This window comes from Candoia aspera, chromosome 1 (genome assembly GCF_035149785.1).
Source record: "Candoia aspera isolate rCanAsp1 chromosome 1, rCanAsp1.hap2, whole genome shotgun sequence".
Taxonomy (NCBI): Eukaryota; Metazoa; Chordata; class Lepidosauria; order Squamata; family Boidae; genus Candoia; species Candoia aspera.
In genome coordinates this window covers 77539490-77563473 of record NC_086153.1, presented here as the reverse complement: position 1 = coordinate 77563473, position 23984 = coordinate 77539490, and the positions used below count along the sequence as shown (strand labels likewise).

The following is a 23984-nucleotide window of genomic DNA, read 5'->3' as shown; positions in this document are numbered from 1 at the left end:
GAAAAAGTAAACAAAGAGCTCAAGAGAGTTACTAGATTCCCATTTTTGAGGGCCACTTTCAATGGTGAGTTGAAATGAACAGGATGAAATTTAACAAGGAAAATGTAAGGTCATGCATCTGTGGAGAAAAGATGAAAGGCAAAGGTATAGGATGGGGAAGACCTGGCTTGGCAGCAGTACATGTGAAAAAGATCTGGACGTTCTGGTAGATCACAAATTGAACATGAACCAACAGTGAGATGCAGCTGCTAAAAAAGCAAAGTTAATTTTGGGATACGTTTGTTAACAGGAGCACAGAATTCAAACCATGAGAAGTAATTGTCTCACTCTTGGTCAGGCTTCATTTGAAATACTGTGTCCAGTTCTAGGCAACGTGGTGTTAAAAAATACCAACAAGCTAGAGTACGGTCAGAGGACAGCTACAAGATGGTGAAGGGTCTGGAAATCGAACCCTATGAGGAATGGATATGTTTAGCCTACAGAAAAGACTGGGGGAAGATAGGATAGCAGGGTTCCATTAGCTGAAGGATTGTCATACAGAAGGAGTGGACTTTTTCTCTGTTGCCCAGAGGGTGGTTTTCACACAGAAACTGTACCAAGGAGGGGATTGGCCTCTGAGATTATTTCCAATTCTATGATTCTATGATGCCTCAAGAAATCTACCTTTTGTTATATATGCAGGAACTTTACAAAAACCTTTGTTCTGCTTTTTACAAGAGTAAATATATATTGCTAGTATAAATTACTGGTGGACAGACTCAGAAATTTTCTGTAACTGTAATTCTAATACAACCTGGCTAATGCAAGTAAGTTATGATTTACTTAGCAACTGATGTGTGGGAACTAATCTGTCAGAAGATTGTCATAAATCAAATCTCAAGAAGAGGGCCAACTTTAATTAGGAGCTGATTAAATCTAAAAAGTGGGGAGACAACATCCTTCATCTCAATAATATTTCAGACATTCACTTATGGAACATTAACATCAAGGCCACAGTGGGTCCCCATGATGGGTCCACAGGAATGAATTTGCCCACAGATAACTTCCTTAATATGCTCCAGGCTTCATGTCCCATCTGATTTTGTGGTTTTATGTCTGACCAGGCCACCAGACTGGTGAATGTGCCACAACAGTTAGGACTCTTGCTGTAAACTATGGGTTTGCTAATTTAGACTGGAAAAAATCAACTTATATCCCCATACCAAAAAAGGGAAACACTAAAGAATGTTCAAACTATCGAACAGTGGCACTCATTTCACATGCCAGTAAGGTAATGCTCAAGATCCTGCAAGGTAGACTTCAGCAGTTCATGGAGCGAGAATTGCCAGATGTACAAGCTGGGTTTAGAAAAGGCAGAGGAACTAGAGACCAAATTGCCAATATCCGCTGGATAATGGAAAAAGCCAGGGAGTTTCAGAAAAACATCTATTTCTGTTTTATTGACTATTCTAAGGCCTTTGACTGTGTGGACCATAACAAATTGTGGCAAGTTCTTAGTGGTATGGGGATACCAAGTCATCTTGTATGCCTCCTGAAGAATCTGTATAACGACCAAGTAGCAACAGTAAGAACAGACCACGGAACAACAGACTGGTTTAAGATTGGGAAAGGAGTACGGCAGGGCTGTATACTCTCACCCTACCTATTCAACTTGTACGCAGAACACATCATGCGACAAGCTGGCCTTGAGGAATCCAAGGCTGGAGTTAAAATCTCTGGAAGAAACATTAACAATCTCAGATATGCAGATGATACCACTTTGATGGCTGAAAGCGAAGAGGAACTGAGGAGCCTTATGATGAAGGTGAAAGAAGAAAGTGCAAAAGCTGGTTTGCAGCTAAACCTCAAAAAAACCAAGATTATGGCAACCAGCTTGATTGATAACTGGCAAATAGAGGGAGAAAATGTAGAAGCAGTGAAAGACTTTGTATTCCTAGGTGCAAAGATTACTGCAGATGCTGACTGCAGTCAGGAAATCAGAAGACGCTTAATCCTTGGAAGAAGAGCAATGAAAAATCTCGATAAAATAGTTAAGAGCAGAGACATCACACTGACAACAAAGGTCCGCATAGTTAAAGCAATGGTGTTCCCCGTAGTAACATATGGCTGCGAGAGCTGGACCATAAGGAAGGCTGAGCGAAGGAAGATCGATGCTTTGGAACTGTGGTGTTGGAGGAAAATTCTGAGAGTGCCTTGGACTGCCAGAAGATCAAACCAGTCCATCCTCCAGGAAATAAAGCCAGACTGCTCACTTGAGGGAATGATATTAAAGGCCAAACTGAAATACTTTGGCCACATAATGAGAAGACAGGACACCCTGGAGAAGATGCTGATGCTAGGGAGAGTGGAAGGCAAAAGGAAGAGGGGCCGACCAAGGGCAAGGTGGATGGATGATATTCTAGAGGTGACGGAATCGTCCCTGAGGGAGCTGGGGGTGTTGACGACCGACAGGAAGCTCTGGCGTGGGCTGGTCCATGAAGTCACGAAGAGTCGGAAGCGACTAAACGAATAAACAACAACAACAAACTACAGTTTCATTAACTATGTCCTGATAATACCTTTCTAGACTCCCAGCCTAGGTTCCTAGACTCAATCCCTAAATTTAAAGGATTTCAAAGTATTCTTCTAGCTGTCCTGGTATCCACAGACAATGGTTTTTCAATAGATGAGGTGGAGACTCCATGTGTTTGCAGGACTTTCCTCAGCCCAGCAAAAGAAACAGTTATGGTACAGTGAAAAGCACCTCGCCCACATTCTGAACAAACCCACACAAATCATTTCTAATGTGATAACTAACATCCACAGGGAGCAAAGTAGAGCTGGTTCAAGTATAGTGGCCATCATATGCAGATCACATCTCTTAGGACCATAACTCCATCCATCACTGTTAATGCCAGAGATAGCTTCTGTGGGTGAATCTTACATCTAATGGCAACTTCTGTTATTTACTTATATATTATACATGCCACCAAAGTACACTATCATACTTCTGCATACTAAACCAATCTCATTAATACTATAAATATCTCTGATTATAATAGTAGGAAAAATTCATGCATATTTAGTGAATAGGAAATTATTTCTTGCTTTACATGCTTTGTGGTAAAGAAAGATAAAACAAGTGAATTGACTCAGTGACCTTTTTCTGAACCCCAGCTATTAATCAGAATATAATAGGAAACAGAACAGCAGCTTATTTTCTGTAAGAGGAACAATATTATCTTTGTTTCTCAGATGCAGTTACCGTATTTGCAGCAGACAGAGCACCCCCTTTCCCTCCTCCTCACTATTCAATTTCCCACCATCAGAGTCAGTCTATGTGGGTTTCTTTGGCAATCTGGCTTGGCCATTATAATACATAATGCAACAATATCTTCAGGAAGAGATGGGGAGGAAATGTGAGATGTTCCTTCCTTTAATCCAAGAAAAGATCTTTTTCTTCCGTTTTTACAACAGGTCTCCTCTAACTTGTGACCCTTCCTAATCCACATACAACTTAGGTCTGGTTCAGAAGGTTCTGACATTTATTGGCCACTTCATGTGTAGCTTTTCTATCAATATGAGCCCCTTAAGCATTATCTTTTGCCTCTGCTTATGTGAAGATACAAAACAAAGGACACAGGTGCTAACCATCTCCACAGTTTCTTTGAAAGTGTGGCACCTTATAATAACTGATAGTGAAGAATAATCATTAGATCTTTGAGCAGTAAAAATGAAACGCAGCTGATTTTGCAAACATAACCTCAGCTTCAAAAAGCAGAACCAGATTGGAAGACAATTCACTTCGTAACTCTTGTAATACATTCCTAGCATATATATCCAGAAATGTTCCATTATCTTCTAGGGGATTGATTTATTCAGTTCTGCATATATAGGAGTACTGTCTAATATATTCCACTGCATCACAAAAATAATTGGCAGTGGGAAAAACTGGTAGATGTGGTGATGGTAGAATAGCTTTCTGAACTGCACTAAGAATTTTTAGAAATTATACACATGTAATCTTCAGTGATTTATAAATTAATTCAAAATATATTACAAATATCAAGCAATGCCTAAATCACAATGAACATTATACAGATGATAATTAAAATAATTCACATCTCTAAAGTCTATTTCCATACCTAAAAACCAGAAATGGGATAGAATACTTTAGCATAAGAAAAGGTAGCAAGGCATTTTGTGTTGAGGGGGATCACAATAGAAGCAGAAAAAAAAAATCCTTAGAAATGTAAAACCTGATGTACCATTTATGAATAGTGCAATATTGACTTTAGTCCAAGCTCATATTCCTCACAGTTTCATGGATTAGGTATCCTTTGGCACAATTAGACAAAATTGCATCCATTAGGCAAAGGATCATGTGATTGAGAGAACAGAAATGGCATATAAATCAACTAACGAAATAGGGGAGTGCAAGAACATCATATTTCACCCATTCTCTTCTTTGAACAATTTCTAAAGTGCATTATTGTTCATCAAATCGAATGAGAACTGGTAAAAAATACTGCAGAATTTCTCTGCTTTATATTAACTTATAGCATCCCTGGCAGGAAGCTATCTAGCTTCTTCATGAACACATCTACAAACAAAGAGGTTACCACCTTCCTAAGTGAATTACTTTTACTTGTAGGAGGTTTTTTTCCTGACTTGCAACTGCCTTTACTTTTACTTATTTATTTATTAATGAATCCAATTTATATGGCTGCCCATCTATCCAAGAACCTCTAGGCAGCAAACAAACTAAAAACAGATAATTTTGTTAAGACAAAAATTGACTAAAACTGCATTGAGGCTCAATAAAAACACAGAACCACTAGACTTGTGTCCCTTCCACTAGATCCACTACACACATACATTGATATCAGAGCTCCCATGCTAACATCCTGACTTCGGTATCTGGGGGAAGAGCCAGGTTTCATGGCCTTGCAAAAAGCCAATAGAGTAGGGACTATCCATATTTTAGTGGGGAGCCTGTTCCATAGGGTAGGCACCATAACAGAGAAGGCATACTTCCAGGGACCCACCAAATGACACTGTTTTATTGATGGTACCTGGAGTATGTTCACTCTGCCAGATTTGGTGGGGCGGTCTGAAACCACTGAGGAGAGGCAGTCCCACAAGTAACCGGGGGATGCCATGTAGGACTTTAAAGTAACGACCAGTACCTTGAATGCAGCTCACATAGTAGCAGGGTTACACGAGTGTACCATGCACATGCTGCTGCATTCTGGACCAGAAGCAGCATCCAAATGCTCTTCAAGGGCAGCCCCATGTAGAGCAGATTGGAATACAACTGGGAGGTGACTATGGTATGAGTGACTGTGAGCAGTGCCTCTCGATCTAGGAATGGGTGCAACTGGCACATAATATGTATTTGTATGAAGGCTCTCTTGGCCATGGCTGCCACCTCCTCCATGAGCAGAAGCTGTAAACCCAAGGGAACCCCCAGATTGTGCACTGATTTGAGTTGGGGAATGAAACCCCATTCAAGGTTGATAGATACTTACTTGATCTGGAGGGCCTTAAAAGTCACAGCTACTCAGTCTTGTCAGGGTTGATCCAAAGCTGGCTTTTCCCCATCCAGACCCATGCAGCAACCGGGTACTGGGAAAACATCTCAGCAGTGTCACTTGACCAGCCTGGGGCCAAGATGTACAACTGAGTATCATCACCATACCAAAGAAACTAAAATTTGTGCCAACAGATTACCTTACCCAGAGGTTTCATGTAGATGTTAAATAGGAGCAGGGAAAGAATTGAGTCCAGTGGTACCCCACATACAGAGGTCTAGGGCTGGACCTCTCCCCTACCAACACTGACTAGAATCAGCCTTGGAAGAAAGAGGAGAACCACTGAAGAACAGTGCCTCCTAATCCCAGCCCCCTCAACCAGAAGGTTACCATAATCAATGGTATCAAAATCCATCAAGATATCCAGGAGGGCCAGGATGGATACACTACCCTCATCACAAGCCCACCAGAGGTCATCAACAAAGTGTGATCAATATCATCCCAGTGCTGTACCTTGGCCTGAATCCTCAACTGCCAGATAATCCATTTCCTCCAAAGCCTTTTGTAGCTGCAGGTCTACACCTTCTCAACAACCTTCCCTAAAAAGGTTGAAAGTTGTCAAGTACAACTGGGTCCAGAGATGACCTCTTGAGGAGGGGACAAACTGCCACTTTTTCAAGGCAGGCGGACCACTCCCTTCCACAAAGAGGCATTCAGCACTACCTGAACCCAGCCACGTCTCACCTCCCAGGAGGCCAGGACCAACCAGGAAGGACAGGGATCTAATGCACAGGTGGCAGAACATCCCAAGGACCCTGTCCACTTGCTGAGGAGTTACTGGATTAAACTCATCCCAGGTAACCAGATAAGACTGAACGCCAGACACCTCTTTAGGACCAGCAAAGCTGCAGTCCAACTCCAAGTGGATCTGAGCAACCATCTGTCAGATGCGTAGCATAATCCTTACAACATCCCTGCAAGGGAATCTCCAACTCTTCCTTACCCAGAAGGGACTGGGTAATCTGTAACAGGGTCACTGGGCATCAATCTGTCGATGCAATAAGGGTGGAGAAATAACCATGTGTCACTGCTCTTATTGCCACAAGATTCTCCTTAATCAGGCTGTTACCTATGCTCAGTTGGACTCCCTCTTTGTCTTCCTCTAGGTTTCTCTTGTGCTGCTTCATCTCCCAGAGCTTTGAAAATCAGGGGGCCCTCTGGGATTCACATGCACAAAGAGTCCACATAATCCACATAAGTGTTATCTAATCCATGGCAGAGCTGTGACTAAAGCCTCAGTCAAACCATGCACCAGAGCTTTCGGAACAACACCAAGTTCTCTCTGGAACCCAACCATGTCCATCAGGTGCCTAGGATGGACTGAGGAATAAGTCCTACCTCTCATAGCAGGGCAGCCAAAGAAAACTCCAAGGTTAACAGGGAGTGATCTGTCCATGTTAAGGGACAGATGAAAACATTCCCCAACTCCAGAGCACATCACCACTGCCCCAAGATAAAAACCAGCTCTAACATGTGATCTGCATTATGTGTTGGACTGTTAATTACATTGATCGGGTCCATGGTAGCTATGGTGGCCACAAATTCCTGCTTCCAACTCCAGGCCAAGTGAAGGCAGGTTGAAGCCTCCCATCACCATAAATCTTGGAAACTCCACCACCAGCTTGGCCAGAGAGTCAAGCAGTTCCAGCAGTGAAGCCACTGCATAGAAGGGTGGTGGTGGTACATAAGCAGCAGTCCCATCTGATCCCTACAACCCAACTTTATAAATAGGATTTGACTGCAGTTGGGTACCTCCTTATTTAAGGAATTGAAAACCATCTTAGACTTTTATTTTAGTTAAGTTTACCTGGTATGAAATTTTGTTTAGCATCTCTCAGAGCTTCTTATGGTCAGCTTTTCCCAGATCCAAAATGCAAATTTCATTGCACTCAGTTTTGGGTTTCCTCAGTATTGAAGTTCTAGGATCAGACATGTTTTGCCCTAATGATCTTGCTTCATCAACTAACTCTTGCTTATTTTTCAAAGACAAATCAAGAAAGATCAAGTTCCATTTCCCTTGGTCATACATAAAAGGAGCTGGATATTAGGCTAATTTCCTTTTTATCCACTGCCACCTTTGTTGATTGAGAATGGAAGATCCAAACATAATACACATAATAATTCCCTGTTACGGGATGGGTGGGTAGATGGATGGATGGACAGATGGACACATACACACACCCTGGAATGCAACAAAGTCTCTTGTTTATTAATCAAAAGAGTTATTGTACACGGACTTTGGTTTCTTTTCCTACCTTTCAGAGTTGCTTTTTTAAGTACCTTCATTGCATAGAGCTGCCCAGTATCAGATCCTTTGATTTTTCTCACTAGAAATACCTGCAGGGAAAAATCCAAAGGGCACTTTAATGAAGCACATTAAAAATAATGGTATTTGTCGCATTTGCTTAATGTAAAGTGATCCTGCCGAGTGTGTGACCAAGCAAATATGCATTTCTCTGTTCTTCAGTATTTATTATTTATTTAGAAGATCTATATGAGGCCCATTTCCTTAACAGTTCTTTGTGGCTTATAAAAATACAATAAACACAATCATAAAAATATAATTCAAACAAGAAATATGAAACAAAGATAAAAAGCACTTGATCTCAGAACACTGCAGCATAAAAAGATTTGCCCTCCCACCCGCCTGCAAAAAGGCCAAATTCATAGTTGATGTTAATGGTAAACTTACAACATGTGCCCTTAAAACGTGCGGTGGATTATATGATAGAAGAAAGGTTTGTAGGGAATGTAAGTCTGAACTAGGTAAGACTTATACATCATGACAGGCACTAGAAGTGGGGTCAGAAAACAAACACAGAGGACATGTGGGATTTTTACAAGGCTTCACTCCCCACCTTAGGCCACTTTTGGGGCCAGTAGCAATTTTTAAGGACTGACCCATTATCAGTTTAGAAGGTCAGGAAGTTATCCCTCTAATACTCAGAAGAGAAAGAAGGGTTAATTCAAAACCCAGAGTTTTATCCAGAGAGTTCTTCAATATAATCAGGTTTCTGTATCAGTTTTGTACTTCAGATATGTGCACATGCCCACACAGATAGTGAAATAAGGATTCTACTGGCAAAATGAAATCAAAGGGCATAAGGTCCTGATTTTTCCCCAAATAACAGTTTCTATGTGCTGAATAATAGAACAAAGAGCTCCAGATGAAAAACTGGATACAAAATATGCCCTTAGTCTAACTTTATGGAGTTGGATATTCACTCTTTATTTCAAAATGATAGGAACAAAACAAATGTACTGAATTCCCTTCCCAAAATAAAAATGCATATATCTACACCAGCTAATATTTAGTCCAGTGTAAACCCTCAGGCCCTGATTCGGACATTTGCAACGACAAATATCTGAAAACTGCAGGGCATATCCTCTTGAGAAACACGATTAATATTTTGGAAGTTCCCTCTCCCCAAAGCTGTTTTAGGGGAAAACCAACCAATTGCTCAGTTACAGATTTCTCTCTAGCAGTATCCACTAAAAGAGGCGCAGCTGGAACTAACCAAGTTAGCTGCATATTCCTTCAGTAAGAGCTCTCAGACGAAAAATTCTGCATTGGATTATATATTTTAAGAAATCACTGTTCACAGGAACTTACCTTGCTTGCTAACAGGCATTCTAGTTGGGAGGAACCCCTTTCCTTTGCTAGTTCAATTTCCAGCCTAGCATCTGCCCAGAAACTCAACTCATTGGGTATAGGATTGCAATTAGATTGCAATATTTCAGAAGATAATGAAACATATACTAAACTGGGGCTTCCGGTGGCAATGGCATTCTGAGCAGCTGTGCCCACTGTTTCGGCAGGCAGAGCAGGCTGTACGGTGGCTTTTTTCGGGCTCAGGCAGGCTTTCCTGATGCCCAGAAACGTTCTCCAGATCAAGGAGAATACTTGGAATCATCCCATTTGTACTCTGGAATGGTGGCTTGCAGCCAGGAGATTGCAAAAAGCATTTCACGGTCGACGGTAAGAGCTCATGGGAGGCAGGGACGTTACCATTTCCAAGCCATGCTGTAGCCTTAAAGGGACACTAAGTCCGGCCACCCCATTTCTAAATCACTAATTTGGTTTTTTTTTTAAGTTTTGGATTTCGTTTTCCTTCCAAAGGAAATTTCAAAGATTGAGTAAATAATTGTCTTCCTGTTGTTATTTTTGTATTAAATTTGAAGATATTAGCATTTTCCTAAACATTGAATTGGCTGATTTGAACCTTCAGCTTTCTGTCTTCACTTTCCCTTGAGAACAGTCTGCTATTCACTCTCACTCTGTGTAAACAACTTTCGAACTTTCCCTTATCTTTGACTTTCACTGATTAAGTTCCTAGGTGGTGCCATAATCTACTACTGCATGAGACATGGAGGATTTCAAACAGATTCTTTTTGACCTTCACCAGGACTTCAAACAAGTATCTTCTGACTTTATCAAACCTTTATGCAAGATATCCAGGATATTGTGGAAAATATCAGAGCTAAAATGTGCCATCAGGTTGGGGATCTGGTGGATGAAACTGAGGAATTTAAGAGCGATAGAAAGGTTTCTTTTAAGACTGAGATTGGGATTTCTGTCAAGATGCTGGATGAAGATTGGATAATGGAGTTGGAGAAATCTACAGGAGAGAGTGATCTGCAAGCCAGAAGTAAAATTGATCTCCTGGTGGAATGCCATGAAAACAACCTGGAATCTTTGAAGGGGGCAGTTGGGCTGTTTGATTTTCTTAACAAGAAAGTTCTGTGCATAACTTGGGAATATGTAACTGCTCTGGTTTATTTTGAAGTGGGATAAGGGTTGAAGAATGTTTATATGGCTTGCTTTAAGGATCTGACTGATGTTATTTGCCTTAAAAATTGGACTTACTGTTTTGAATTGGCTTTGTTATTTTGTGTTTATTAAGGTTTTGTGTTTATTAAGATTGAGATTATTGAAATTGTTATACCATTAGGAAAGAAAGCCAGATACAGAGGAAGAGATTAGAAGTCAACAGTGTTGGAGGTCCTGGCAAATCTGGCATGCCTCATTAGCATGTAAATGGAGTTTGTTCCCAGGATGCTTGTTGGAGGAAGCTGTTTGTTGCCACTCCCATTTCCTCTCTCTTCCTTCTTCCACCTACTGAGGAGGCAGCAAGCATGCTGCTCTCCTCTGTTTCCATCTTAAAGTCATATGCCTAGCCCTTTTCTTCCATGCAGCTCTTGGCAGCTATAGGGCTGAAAGTTAGGGTGAATTAAGTTTAGAAAGAACAGAAGATACAAGGAACTTCTTTTTCCACTGAAGATGGATGTAACAACCAAGAATAAAATGAATAAGATATTCTTTTACTTACTTTTAAACTTACTATGTCTAAGCGTGTGATTCTTTATGCTTGGGAGGGCTAAGTGCGTAAGATCAATAACCTGTGTTTCTCTGATATGCTCATTAACACTATCTAAGATAATACTCTTTTTATGTGCACAGCTTCCTCCGCTGTGTTAAACTCTGCTCCAATTCTGTGGTCCTAGCAGGCCACTAATTGGCTTCAAAAAGAAAAAAAGCTGAAGATGCTAAGAAGAACTTGTGTGATTGGTAGAATGGTGAGCCTATACATTACTCAGAGGATGCATCTCTCCCTAATGAAGATGTGGCTCCTATGTCTGAGATGAGTGAATGTGTACTCTGTGTCTGGGGTTGACAAGTTTCTGGCAGGTCACAATATTTGGCAAGTTGTGTGGGCATATCTTTCCTGGTGTAGCCTAGGGTCCCCTGGTGCATTAAATAATTCTTATTTAATTCATTCAGGGCTCATTCCTGAATGAGTCTGATTATCTGGAGTATTATGAATGCAGGCAGGCTTCACAACAGCATTGACTTCCAGAATTCCAACCCAGCTGCTATGCATTCTAGGAATTGATCCAACAACTTGGAAAGCACCAGATTGGGGAAAGCTAAATTACACATAAAACATTACCTTTCCATAGGAGCCTTGTCCCAATACTTTCAGTAGCTCGAACTGAGAGGGATCTGCTTTCTCAAAACCTTCTTTGACATGGTGACTAATGTCTATCTCCTTTACGATGCTTTCTTCCTGTGAATGAGGAAAACAAACCAAGGTACAGTTCTTAGCATGGATAAAAGTAATTATGTCACTTAATTCCAACTGCTATTCCTTTATTCAGTTTTCACTTTGAGGCTAAGAAGCATACTTGTGTGTAGCTATTAGTTCCATCCATCTTTGTGCACAAATATTTTCATTCCAAATGTTAAACATATTGAACCTGAGTGTAATTTGCTTTTATCTATGAAATATGTGGATTTATTACTAAATTAAAAGAAAAGTAAGCCTGTAGATCAAAACACAGCAGGCAGTTCATGAAGCTGCCAGGCTGAACAAGCTATTCCATCACAAATCTAGTTTTCTTTTAAAGGCAGGGGAAATCAAAGGACAGGTATTGCTGTCACCACCAGATTTAGAGGTTGATTTGTAGGTGCACCCTAGAAGCGACAATTTTGGAAGATTAAAAAAATCCAAAATTTGACTACATTTCAACTAATAACTGCAGAATATTTGGTTCCCTTGGTCAGCCATGCAGTAAGGGCAAATATTTATTGTTGATGTGTCATATTTTTAAGTTGGTCCATCAAACCCAGAATCCTTATGCTCTTATTGTGGGTGCCAGTCTGTTAAAACCTGTAGGCTGAATTACCGCTAATAAGGACTACGGTAATAAATCCCTCCAGTTAGTTTGGAAGAATACTTGACAAAGCATATACACAGATGTCCCCAGTTCACAGAGGGGCTAGAAACAACTTTTCACCTCAGTGCTAACTCAGCATTGTAAGAAATCCTACATTTTATGTCAGCTGTAACATCTGGCTGAACTTGTTCCCTTATGCCATCTTTAGAACTCTTAATGTATCTGTTTTATATATCCTAAGTGGATCCAATATAGGTCAAGAAATGCCTAATATCTTTCATTATAAAGCTGAATATATATATGACACTTTAATCCCTGCTTTTTATAAAACTGTCTAAAATGAAGATAAATTGCTATTAATTATGAACACAGAAAGCTATAAATTCATTCAGTTAGTACAAGGAACTTTGTCATTGAAAGCCAGAATTACATTATTCTGACACAAGAAAGCAGATTTTTCTCAGGAGAAAAGCTGAACCGTAACTAACAATATATTCCTTAACATGGAACAGTGAATAATACCTGCCAGCCTTACATCAGATCCTATTCAGTCTTTTTGTTCTACACAGAGTGTTGTTATTGTTGTATGTCATATAACTTAAATTGTTTGATTAAATGATGTGGCCTGTCCCCTGTGAGCTATGATGAAGGACGCTGCGGCCTAGTCACCTTGCAGATCTGTAGAGTATCTCTGCCTGGGGCAGCAAGGTGTCTCAGATTAGCTTTTATACCAAAACCATCACTTTGTATATAAACAATTACTGGAGGATTTTTTAAAATAGGGTATAATAAATTCCACTTACAAAGGACAGAGCTCATATTATTGCTGAATTCCCCTTTGTTACAATCCTCTCTCCAGTTATAAACTCAAGATCATACTAAAAATTCCTTTATTGTTATTCCTGAGGTTGGCAAAGCATCTAGAAAAACAGATCTAGACTAAGTTCCAACGTTTTAAATCATAGTTTGCTGAACAACCCCTGGCAACCTGGTTTGCACATTACTACTAAACTATAGTCCACATAATACACTCAGGCAAAACCAAACATACGTTACATGGATCTTTCTCACTCTTTTGTTAATTAGCATTTTTCCTCTTTTTAAAAATCATGTTTAGTTTCTTTAAATCACTAATATGTCGGGATTTTCTTCACTGTACACTATTATTTACCTGTTTTTTCTGTTGATATTGTAGGGTGTTTTTAATATTTCACTATTATAAATAAAATAAAAACCAAAAAGAAACAAGCCACATTATGGCTGGGTGTGATGTGTGAACCTGGTTCAGGGCTGTCTAGATTGGTTTCAGGATATAAAGGGAGAGAAGCACCATACTGAACTCTTTGAAATACTCTTTTTTTTTAATCTTTCTTTTTAAATGTTTTAAATCTGCTTGATTGTTGTAAGTCCTGCTTGCATCCATGCTGAGCAAAGATCATGTTTTTTTATGCCAGAACAATGATACAAGAACCACCCAGGTTCTAAAAACCGGTTTAATTACAACTTGTTCTTACTAACTTACTGAAGACAATTTTTCTTAACCAAATGCTTTCAGTTCTGTGGAACTACTCTCTCATCATCTGTAGCCAAGACAGATATACACATTATGAAATTACGAATTATGAAAAAGAATGTTCAGATGTGCTGAGGATGATGGGAATTGAAATCTAATATATTTCCAGGATTCTAAATCGAAGAAAGCGGTTTTAAATAAATTTCCAAATTTTTCTGAGTTCAGATCAAACAGGCCCGCAACTAGGGTCTGTGTCACCTGGGCAAACATGGATTCCACGCCCATTTTGGTGCCCCCCAGCACTCATTTTGGTGTCCCCCCAGTGCTCATTTTGACGCCCCCCCAGCGCAGCGCCCGGGGCACATGCCCCGCTTGCCCCCTTCCATTTGTGGCCCTCAGTAGCAAAAGCTTTTGAACTCCTTCTGATTAATGAAGGGAAAAAAAGAGGAAATGCAGAAGCTGTACGAGGCCCAGGATCAATGGGATCACAAGAGCCAAAAGATTTATGGACAGAGTCTAAATTTAAAATCAGAGTGCCTAAATTAATGGCTACCAGGTTCAACTGGGCAATCAAAGCCCCATATCTTTTTAATGTGCAATCCTTCTGGCCTTTTGTAGGGCATTAAAGACCTCGGTGTTCCCTCAGACACTTGGGCTGCAAAGTTAAACTACCTCTGTTTGTGGATTTCTTTGTTTGGTCTGAATTAAAATGGGGCTGTTTTGGGGCCCCGGCATATGTTACTACCCAATCTATTTTCTTCTCACTTTATTCCACGTCAATGTCATTTTTACCTCCATGTTTTTGTCAATTCAAGTTAACGATCCCAGTAAGCAGGGGGTGAATGTCTTGACTTGACTAATTTGGATGTTGTTGTTGTTGTTTATTTGTTTAGTCGCTTCCGACTCTTCGTGACTTCATGGACCAGCCCACGCCAGAGCTTCCTGTTGGTCGTCAACACCCCCAGCTCCCCCAGGGACGGGTCCGTCACCTCTACAATATCATCCATCCACCTTGCCCTTGGTCGGCCCCTCTTCCTTTTGCCCTCCACTCTCCCTAGCATCAGCATCTTCTCCAGGGTGTCCTGTCTTCTCATTGTGTGGCCAACCTATTTCAGTTTTGCCTTTAATATCATTCCCTCAAGTTAAAAGTCTGGCTTTATTTCCTGGAGGATGGACTGGTTTGATCTTCTGGCAGTCCAAGGCATTCTCAGAATTTTCCTCCAACACCACAGTTCAAAAGCATCGATCTTCCTTCGCTCAGCCTTCCTTATGGTCCAGCTCTCGCAGCCATATGTTACTACAGGGAACACCATTGCTTTAACTATGCGGATCTTTGTTGTCAGTGTGATGTCTCTGCTCTTAACTATTTTATCGAGATTTGTCATTGCTCTTCTCCCAAGGATTAAGCGTCTTCTGATTTCCTGACTGCAGTCAGCATCTGCAGTAATCTTCGCACCTAGAAATACAAAGTCTTTCACTGCTACATTTTCTCCCTCTATTTGCCAGTTATCAATCAAGCTGGTTGCCATAATCTTGGTTTTTTTGAGGTTTAGCTGCAAGCCAGCTTTTGCACTTTCTTCTTTCACCTTCATCATAAGGCTCCTCAGCTCCTCTTCGCTTTCAGCCATCAAAGTGGTATCATCTGCATATCTGAGACTGTTAATGTTTCCTCCAGTGATTTAACTCCAGCCTTGGATTCCTCAAGCCCAGCATGTCGCATGATGTGTTCTGCATACAAGTTGAATAGGTAGGGTGAGAGTATACAGCCCTGCCGTACTCCTTTCCCAATCTTAAACAAGTCCGTTGTTCCGTGGTCTGTTCTTACTGTTGCTACTTGGTCGTTATACAGATTCTTCAGGAGGCAGACAAGATGACTTGGTATCCCCATACCGCTAAGAACTTGCCACAATTTGTTATGGTCCACACAGTCAAAGGCTTTAGAATAGTCAATAAAACAGAAATAGATGTTCTTCTGAAACTCCCTGGCTTTTTCCATTATCCATCGGATATTGGCAATTTGGTCCCTAGTTCCTCTGCCTTTTCTAAACCCAGCTTGTACATCTGGCAATTCTTGCTCCATGAATTGCTGAAGTCTACCTTGCAGAATCTTGAGCATTACCTTACTGGCATGTGAAATGAGTGCCACTGTTCGATAGTTTGAACATTCTTTAGTGTTTCCCTTTTTTGGTATGGGGATATAAGTTGATTTTTTCCAATCTGATGGCCATTCTTGTGTTTTCCAAATTTGCTGGCATATAGCATGCATTACCTTGACAGCATCATCTTGCAAGATTTTGAACAGTTCAGCTGGGATGCCGTCGTCTCCTGCTGCCTTGTTATTAGCAATGCTTCTTAAGGCCCATTCAACCTCACTCTTCAGGATGTCTGGCTCTAGCTCACTGACCACACCATCAAAGCTATCCCCGATATTGTTATCCTTCCTATACAGGTCTTCTGTATATTCTTGCCACCTCTTCTTGATCTCTTCTTCTGTTAGGTCCTCGCCATCTTTGTTTTTGATCATACCCATTTTTGCCTGGAATTTACCTCCAATGTTTCTAATTTTCTGGAAGAGGTCTCTTGTCCTTCCTGTTCTATTGTCTTCTTCCACTTCTGTGCATTGCTTGTTTAAAAATAATTCCTTATCTCTTCTGGCTAACCTCTGGAATTTTGCATTTAATTGGGCATATCTCCCCCTATCACTGTTGCCTTTTGCTTTCCTTCTTTCTTGGGCTACTTCTAGTGTCTCAGCAGACAGCCACTTTGCCTTCTTGGTTTTCCCTTTCTTTGGGATGTATTTTGTTGCCGCCTCTTGGACAATGTTGCGAACTTCTGTCCATAGTTCTTCCGGGACCCTATCTACTAAGTCCAGTCCCTTAAATCAATTCTTCACCTCCACTGCATATTCCTTAGGAATATTAGTGAGCTCATATCTAGCTGATCTGTGGGTCTTCCCTAATCTCTTTAGTCTGATCCTAAATTGTGCAAGAAGAAGTTTGTGATCTGAACTACAGTCAGCTCCAGGTCTTGTTTTTACCAACTGTATAGATGTCCGCCACCTTTGGCTGCAAAGGATGTAGTCAATCTGATTTTGGTGTTTTCCATCTGGTGAAGTCCACGTATAAAGCCATCTCTTAGGCTGTTGGAAGAGAGTGTTTGTTATGCAGAGTGAGTTGTCTTGGCAAAATTCTATCAGCCTATGTCCTGCTTCGTTTTGTTCTCCCAGGCCATGCTTACCTGTAATTCCAGGTGTCATTTGACTGCCCACCTTAGCATTCCAGTCTCCTGTGATGAAAATAACATCTCTTTTAGGTGTGTTGTCCAGTAGGTGCTGCAGATCCTCATAGAACTGCTCTACTTCAGCTTCTTCAGCATCTGTGCTTGGGGCATACATTTGGATCACTGTGATGTTAGATGGCTTGCCCTGAATTTGAATTGAGATCATTCTATCGTTTTTTGGATTGTATCCAAGCACTGCTTTAGCCACTTTACTATTAATTAGGAAGGCTACTCCATTTCTTCTGTGGTCCTCTTGTCCACAGTAGTAGATCTGGTGGTCATTTGATGTGAAATGGCCCATTCCAGTCCATTCCAGTTCACTGACGCCCAAAATGTCTATCTTTAATCTTGACAACTCACCAATAACCACATCCAATTTGCCCTGGCTCATAGATCTTACATTCCAGGTTCCAATGGTGTGTTGATCCTTAGAACATCGGATTCGCCGTTCACCACCAGCACCGTCGGCCGCTAGCCGTCCTTTCGGCTTTGAGCTAGCTGCATCATCACATCTGGGGCTAGTTGAACTCATCCTCTGTTCCTCCCCAGTAGCATTTTGACCATCTTCTGACCTGGGGGTCTCATCTTCCAATGGTATACCGACATATCTCTGGTTGTACAGATCCATTTAGTTTTCACGGCAAGAATACTGGGGTGGGTTGCCATTACCTTCCCCAGGGATCGCATTTAGTCTGACCTCTCTGTCATGACCTTCCCATCTTGGGTGGCCCTTCACGGTTTAGCTCATGACATCATTGAGGTGCTCAAGCTCCAGCACCACGACAAGGTAACGATCCTTTGTTGAAGATGTTGTCATTACTTAAACCAAATAATAAAATCTCTCAGGATTATATTTTAACTGAATAGTTTTACTTCCTTGTGTGATGAAAGGGTTTTTTGTTTTTGTTTTAATAAAGATTTGAGTAAAAGTTAACTGGCCATTTCTTTAAGAAGGAAAACATGAAGCTAAAAGTTGGAAAGGGAAAGAAAAGAAAAGGGCAGTTAGTGGCTGATCTGGGTAAAAAGCAGGAAAGGAGAAGGAGATAATTATATAAATAAAACAAAGAAAGAAAAGAAAAGAAACCCTGAAGCCCCTTATGACAGTCTATAATTAAGCATAACTTTGGTGTATCTCTTTAAAGAGAAACAACATATTATCTGTGCATGCCGTTTCATTGTTAAAAAATTTTTCGATTGTTCATGTTCAACTTATCTTCTGAATAAACATGGGGAAAATATAATAACCCTCCTATCCCAAATCCAAATTCTACAATACCAGGAAAAGGAATAGGTTAGACCAATGATATAATAATAAAAGAAACCTCAATATACAAACTGTAGAACGATCATTTTGAGATGGTGATAGTAAGATCTCAAAGGACACTTATCAGTCCCTCCAAAAGGCCTGGAATAAATTAAGTCAGGTCCATCCACCAGAACTCCACCATAGCTGGTCCTATGACTGAATTAAAAAGCGGGAAGTTTGGGCTTTGGGCTAGCAATCCAACCCTGCAAAATGTTAACTGCTATTGAAACAATGGACACCATTCAATGAGATCTGACTGAAATTGTTGGAGAGCAATCACTGCCCAATGTGCTTTACAGCATAGGTGGACCTAAGTAATGTCCACTGGGATACTGCATCTGGGCTGCACAAATCCAGATGATCACAAGATGTCAGCAAAGACTTCATGTTTTCTGTACTGTATGTCTTTACTGCAATCTGGTACTGGTCTGGATTTCTGCAGCCCAGATAGAATATTCCTACATCTGTTCAAGTTTTTGTCATTATTTAATGGAAAGTATTAATCCATCTGATCTTTTCAAATACTGAATCATTAGTAAGGTACAGAGAGTCCCTCCATGTGTGGAGCTCCACACTAAAGGAGGCCCTGGGCTTATCTGCTCCAGAAGACCTACCGAGATTATGTCTACTAGCCAGTCTCCCTTTTTTCTTTGACATTTATGGTGGGTAGTGCAAAGAAATGTCACACACCAAAGAGGACTAGGAGGATTTAGTTGTTGTTGTTGTTCAATCACATCTGATTCTTGGAGACTGCCTGGACAAGTCCCTGCAGTTTTCTTGGCAAGGTTCTTCAAGTGGCTTGCCATTGCCTCCTTCCTAGGGCTGAGAGAAAGGGACTGGAAAGGTCATCCAGCTGGCTTGGTGCCTAAGGCGGGACTAGAACTCATGGTCTCCCGGTTTCTAGCCTAATGCCTTAACCACTACAACTAACTGGCTCTCAAGGAGGAAATAGAAACTAGTAAATACAGTAGCTGCAGCTGCTTTCAGTACTTTGATTCTGAAAGCCATTAACATCTTGCTTAAATATTTTTAAAAGTGGAAAGGAGATGTCCACTTTTTATTACTGCCACCATCTATTAAGCTTACAAGTAGGCTTACCAAGGTACACTATTGGAGACATCAGATAAGAATGGGAAGGATAGCAAATACTTTATCCAGCATCATTTCAGTCTTGATGTTGGTCCTGGCTTTATCATGGATGGATTCACATGTCACAGTAAATGGCTTAGGCTGACTAATACATGTGCCATCAACTTAAGTTGTGCTATATAGGTCTGTCACCATAGTCAATGGCTAACCTGTGGTAAAATGAATCATCTAAAGGCATCTTCTTGCCTTATGCAATAATTCTGTCAATGCAGAGATACTTATTTTATAACTTCCTATCACAAACTGTACGATCTTGTACAATGAAAACCCAATGTATAGATCTTTTTTTTATATATATATTGATCAAAGTAGATCAGTTACAGAAAAATTGACACTGGATTTCAGAAAAAAAAAACTTAGTAGTGTATCTTGTTTGAAAGATTCTGTCTTTCTCTCCCCTCCCCTTTCTGCTCAGTCTTAAATTTATGTTACTAAAAATAGAAGGGCTTCATACATTTTGAAATTAACAGCTTAAGGAGTTCAATTTACCATTTGGCAATTATAATTCAAGCAGTGAAACTTTATTGTATTATGCTGCAATCTTATACCTGGAAGTAAATTCTACTGAACTCAGTAGAGTTTTCTTCTGAGTAAATATGCATCATCTTACAGCTTTCTTAATACATTAGAATTGGTTTCCTAAATATTTAAATAAGTTGAATCCAAACTTAGTCATGTTTATAAACACTGAAATCAACTTGATCTTAGTGATTCTACTCAAAGCATGACTGTCTAAGGAAAAATGTGGTAACATATTATTACTTCTTTTGTATGTTACAACAGAAAAGGAAATGCAAACCTTACAGCTATAATAATATGAGAATTCTGAGAGAGTATCAATACACGATAGTATGCTGGGAAAACTAAGCTGGGATATTATCAAGATTAGAGATCCAAGCTTAAATATTTATTTAGTTATTTAATGAATTTCTCCACCACCCATCTTGTGCAACGATGACTCGAAATAGAACATCACAAGCATGCTTTTGATAAAACTGGGTTTGGCTGCACTTAGGGCAAACATGACAGTGAGAAAAAATGCTAATTGTGTGTTTGTTAATTTAGAAAAAGGTATGATAATGTGAATAGGCTTTAATTATGGAATGGATTTTGCTAGTGTAAACTTGAAAATTGATTTCTGTCTGAATGTTAAGTGGATTGTATGGTGAAGGAGTATGGATCTGAAAATTGATGCATCAAGAACCAAGGTAGTTGTACGTGACAGAAGAAATGAAAATTATACAGAAATAGGAAAAAACTAGAGCAATTTGTGTCCTATGGCAAAATGTTGACTAAGATGGGGAAGTGGATGGAGAAATTTTAAGACATGCAAATCTGGCAGAAAGCTAGTAAGGAATATGAGCTCTGTTGCAGGGAATGAATATTTGTTGGAAGCAGGAGAAATGGATACGTCAAGAGTGTGCTTCTGCCCGCTTTATTATATAGACGTGGAAGTTGGGTACATGAGTAAACGCATGAAAGTTAGATACAAAGGAAATAGGACCTTAAGAAGAGATAGGGTCAAGAATCAGTGAAAGATGAATGAATGCAGATTGAACACAAAAGGGAGTAGCAAGTATGAAAGAAGTATGTTGAGGTGATTTGATCACATAGAAAGAATGGATGGAGACTGAATCACAAAACAAATATATGAAGGAAGGTTAATGAGTCAAGAGGGAGGGGAAGACTCAAAAAAATCACAGTTGGATAGATTTGGATAGAATTGAGGAGATCTCAAAAAAGGGAAAGTAATGTATGTGGCAGTGCATAGCTGTGCTGGGAGCAAGGATGATTTGCAAAGACAGAATAGGATAAAGATGAATAATTAGGATCAGCTAGATTTAGCTACATTTTCTTTGGCTTTGTTTTCTGGGTTTTGTTTTGTTTGCTCATCATGTTTTTATTTATCTATTTAGCTTATTATGGCTTAGCAATGAAATTTCTTAGTTTCAGCAGTTCTTGATAAATCATCCTTTAATTTCTGGATCACTTCAACAAAACTTAACAAAGTTGAAAAAAGTTTTGAAAGAAGAAATGCTCTTCAAGGAAGAACAGAGCAACAGCAATGGGATATTACACCTGTGAATGCTTCCGGATGTCCACATCATTATCCGAAGCCTACTAACATCAGGGAAAACACAATCAGGTTAGTATTTTAATTTCTGTACCTCCATTACTATCCCGACACATGTAAGCTTAGTGAGTAAGAAATGCTGGAATATTTGTGGGTAAAAATGATCGATCAATGAATGTCCTTGCAGCCTTCCAAGTCCACTAATCAATTTTGTGCTTTTGCCACCCATTTGTTCTTTTACAGATTGTTCTTTTGTTAAAGAACAAAAGGCAGTGTATGAATCAGTGTATGGAGGTGGTGGAAGCAAGGATGGTTTGCAAGGACAGAAAGATACAGAAAGGCATAATGCATAAACCGATGTAGGTACTGTATATTCCTCTTTCTTTTCTCTTACCTCACTGCTTGGTTTCCTACTTCTTACTCTTTTCTACCACTCATCTATGAGTCTTGTAACTGATGAAAAACATTTTACTGATCTCCACAGAAAAAGTGGTTTGCTTCCCCTACCTCATAATTCATCTATTTGCTTATTCTGGGAGTAGAAAATTATTTGCACTATAAAGCCACACACTCCTCACAATCCAACTAAGTTCCTGCTCTTTGAAAAGGAGGTGGGAATAGGGAAATTGATTTAGAAGTGTATCAGAAGGCATGGATTCTAAACAGAAGCTTTTGGATAAGGTATCCACAATCCATGCAGAACAAAAATGATGTTGTGAAATGTGTGAAGTGTGAAAAAAAATCTGGAAGGGGAGAAAATGTTGCCATTTTCAACAGTAGCATGGAAAGACTAGAGAAATGTGAACTGTCTAGACAAATTAACAATGTCAGATGGATTTTTGAGGAAAGCTTGGATTTTCTGATGCAGGGAAAGATACCGCAAGGCCGTACCAATATGGGGTTAAATACTAGAAAAGGGTAGTGTCATCAAGACAGCCAATAAAGTGTGCATAAATAGAATAATGTGCTTGCAGTCTGTTATGCAGATAATCTCTGAAGTTTTTCTAGAAATCTCTTATGCATGTTCTATATTTTATAAAGCTACTTTGGTTTTCTATGAAATAGAAAAGGAACATGTTTTATAGATACACAATAAATAAAAAGATAGATGAGAAACTAAAAGGGAGCCAGGACACACATAATGAGTTCACAACTGAAATGAAATTGGAATTTGCTGCTTTTAGGCCACTGCTGCATCCAGGAAAGATCTGTGGGCAGAAATCCAGAACAGCCCCTCAGATACAGTATGCTTAGCTTATCACAAATTGAGATAAGTGAAATAATACATATTATCATTTAAACAGCTTTCACTCCAATCTATGACCATTAAGCTTATGGTGGCCCTGAAAGGCCATTAAGTCCAAAGTCTAAAATCATCTAACTGCATGGCTGCTTTTTGTTTGCGCTTTTAACCACTCAGTTAAATTATTTCTAATTCTTCTTTCCCCCACATTATATCCACCAATATAAATGTGTACAGTACAGATAAGCTAGTGAACATAACTCATCTCTGCTGCTTCTATATGTCAGAAATAACATATATATCTTCAAAGGCATTCGATTTGGTGAAATTTGCTTTTTCAAAATTTGTTCCTTTTCCTAACAAAACCTCTGCTGCATTGCAGATAGGTTGGATAAATTCAGGGATATTTTTCAGCTACTTAAAAAATATGGGACTTCTTTTGGATTTCTTTGAGGAACTTAATTCCTCCTGCAGGCAGAAATGATAGGGTGGATAGAGGTGCCAAGTGTTGTGACTGTATCTCTTCATACATCAGAGAGAGCATCCTGATGGAAATGAATCAGTGAATCACCTAGTAAATATAATTATTCTCTGCCATGGATACAGCTGAAATAATTACAGAGAAAAGTAAGCCCATAGTTGCTGTCTGCAGCCTATTTACCTGAAGTCAATGAGATGGGTTAATTATGAGTAAACATGGCAGAATTGGGACACCAATTTGAGAGTTGTTCCTCTTTTCCAGTTGCATATAAAATCTATGTACAGGACTTCTTACTGTATCTGTGCATAGATGTTGTGTAAACCAACACAAATCCAGATACAATGAAACGTTCCTTGATGCTGGTCTCTTGTTCTAAAATTCTCCATGTCACAGCCATCCTGGTGAAATGGCCAGAATAAACTGATTTAAATCAATGTCCATTTCCATTGAGAGCCACATTGTCCTTGTCAGCTAAGTTACCTAATTAATCAGCTCCGGTACTGTACCTTGACTTGTAGCCTGTGTGCTTATTGAGTGCTTGTGTTTAGTGAACCTATGCATTAACTCTTTTGTTACATTAATGTATTACCTATACCAAACGTTCATCTACATAAAGCACTTTCCAGAGTAAAGAAATGAAGTGCAGTCAATATCAGCAACAGACATATATGACATGGGAGAATAGTAA

At 39.8% G+C, this 23984-nt stretch overlaps 1 protein-coding gene across 1 annotated transcript in view; it reads right to left on the bottom strand.

Annotated features, from left to right (window-relative positions):
- Nucleotides 1-23984, bottom strand: part of RPS6KA2 (ribosomal protein S6 kinase A2) — a 140460-nt gene that overhangs the window by 78807 nt on the left and 37669 nt on the right. The window contains exons 2-3 of the mRNA XM_063307655.1: nt 11525-11641; nt 7829-7910 (exon numbers count right to left, since the gene is read on the bottom strand). Of these exons, the coding sequence (XP_063163725.1) occupies nt 7829-7910; nt 11525-11641 (199 nt within the window). The remainder of the gene's footprint in view (nt 1-7828; nt 7911-11524; nt 11642-23984) is intronic.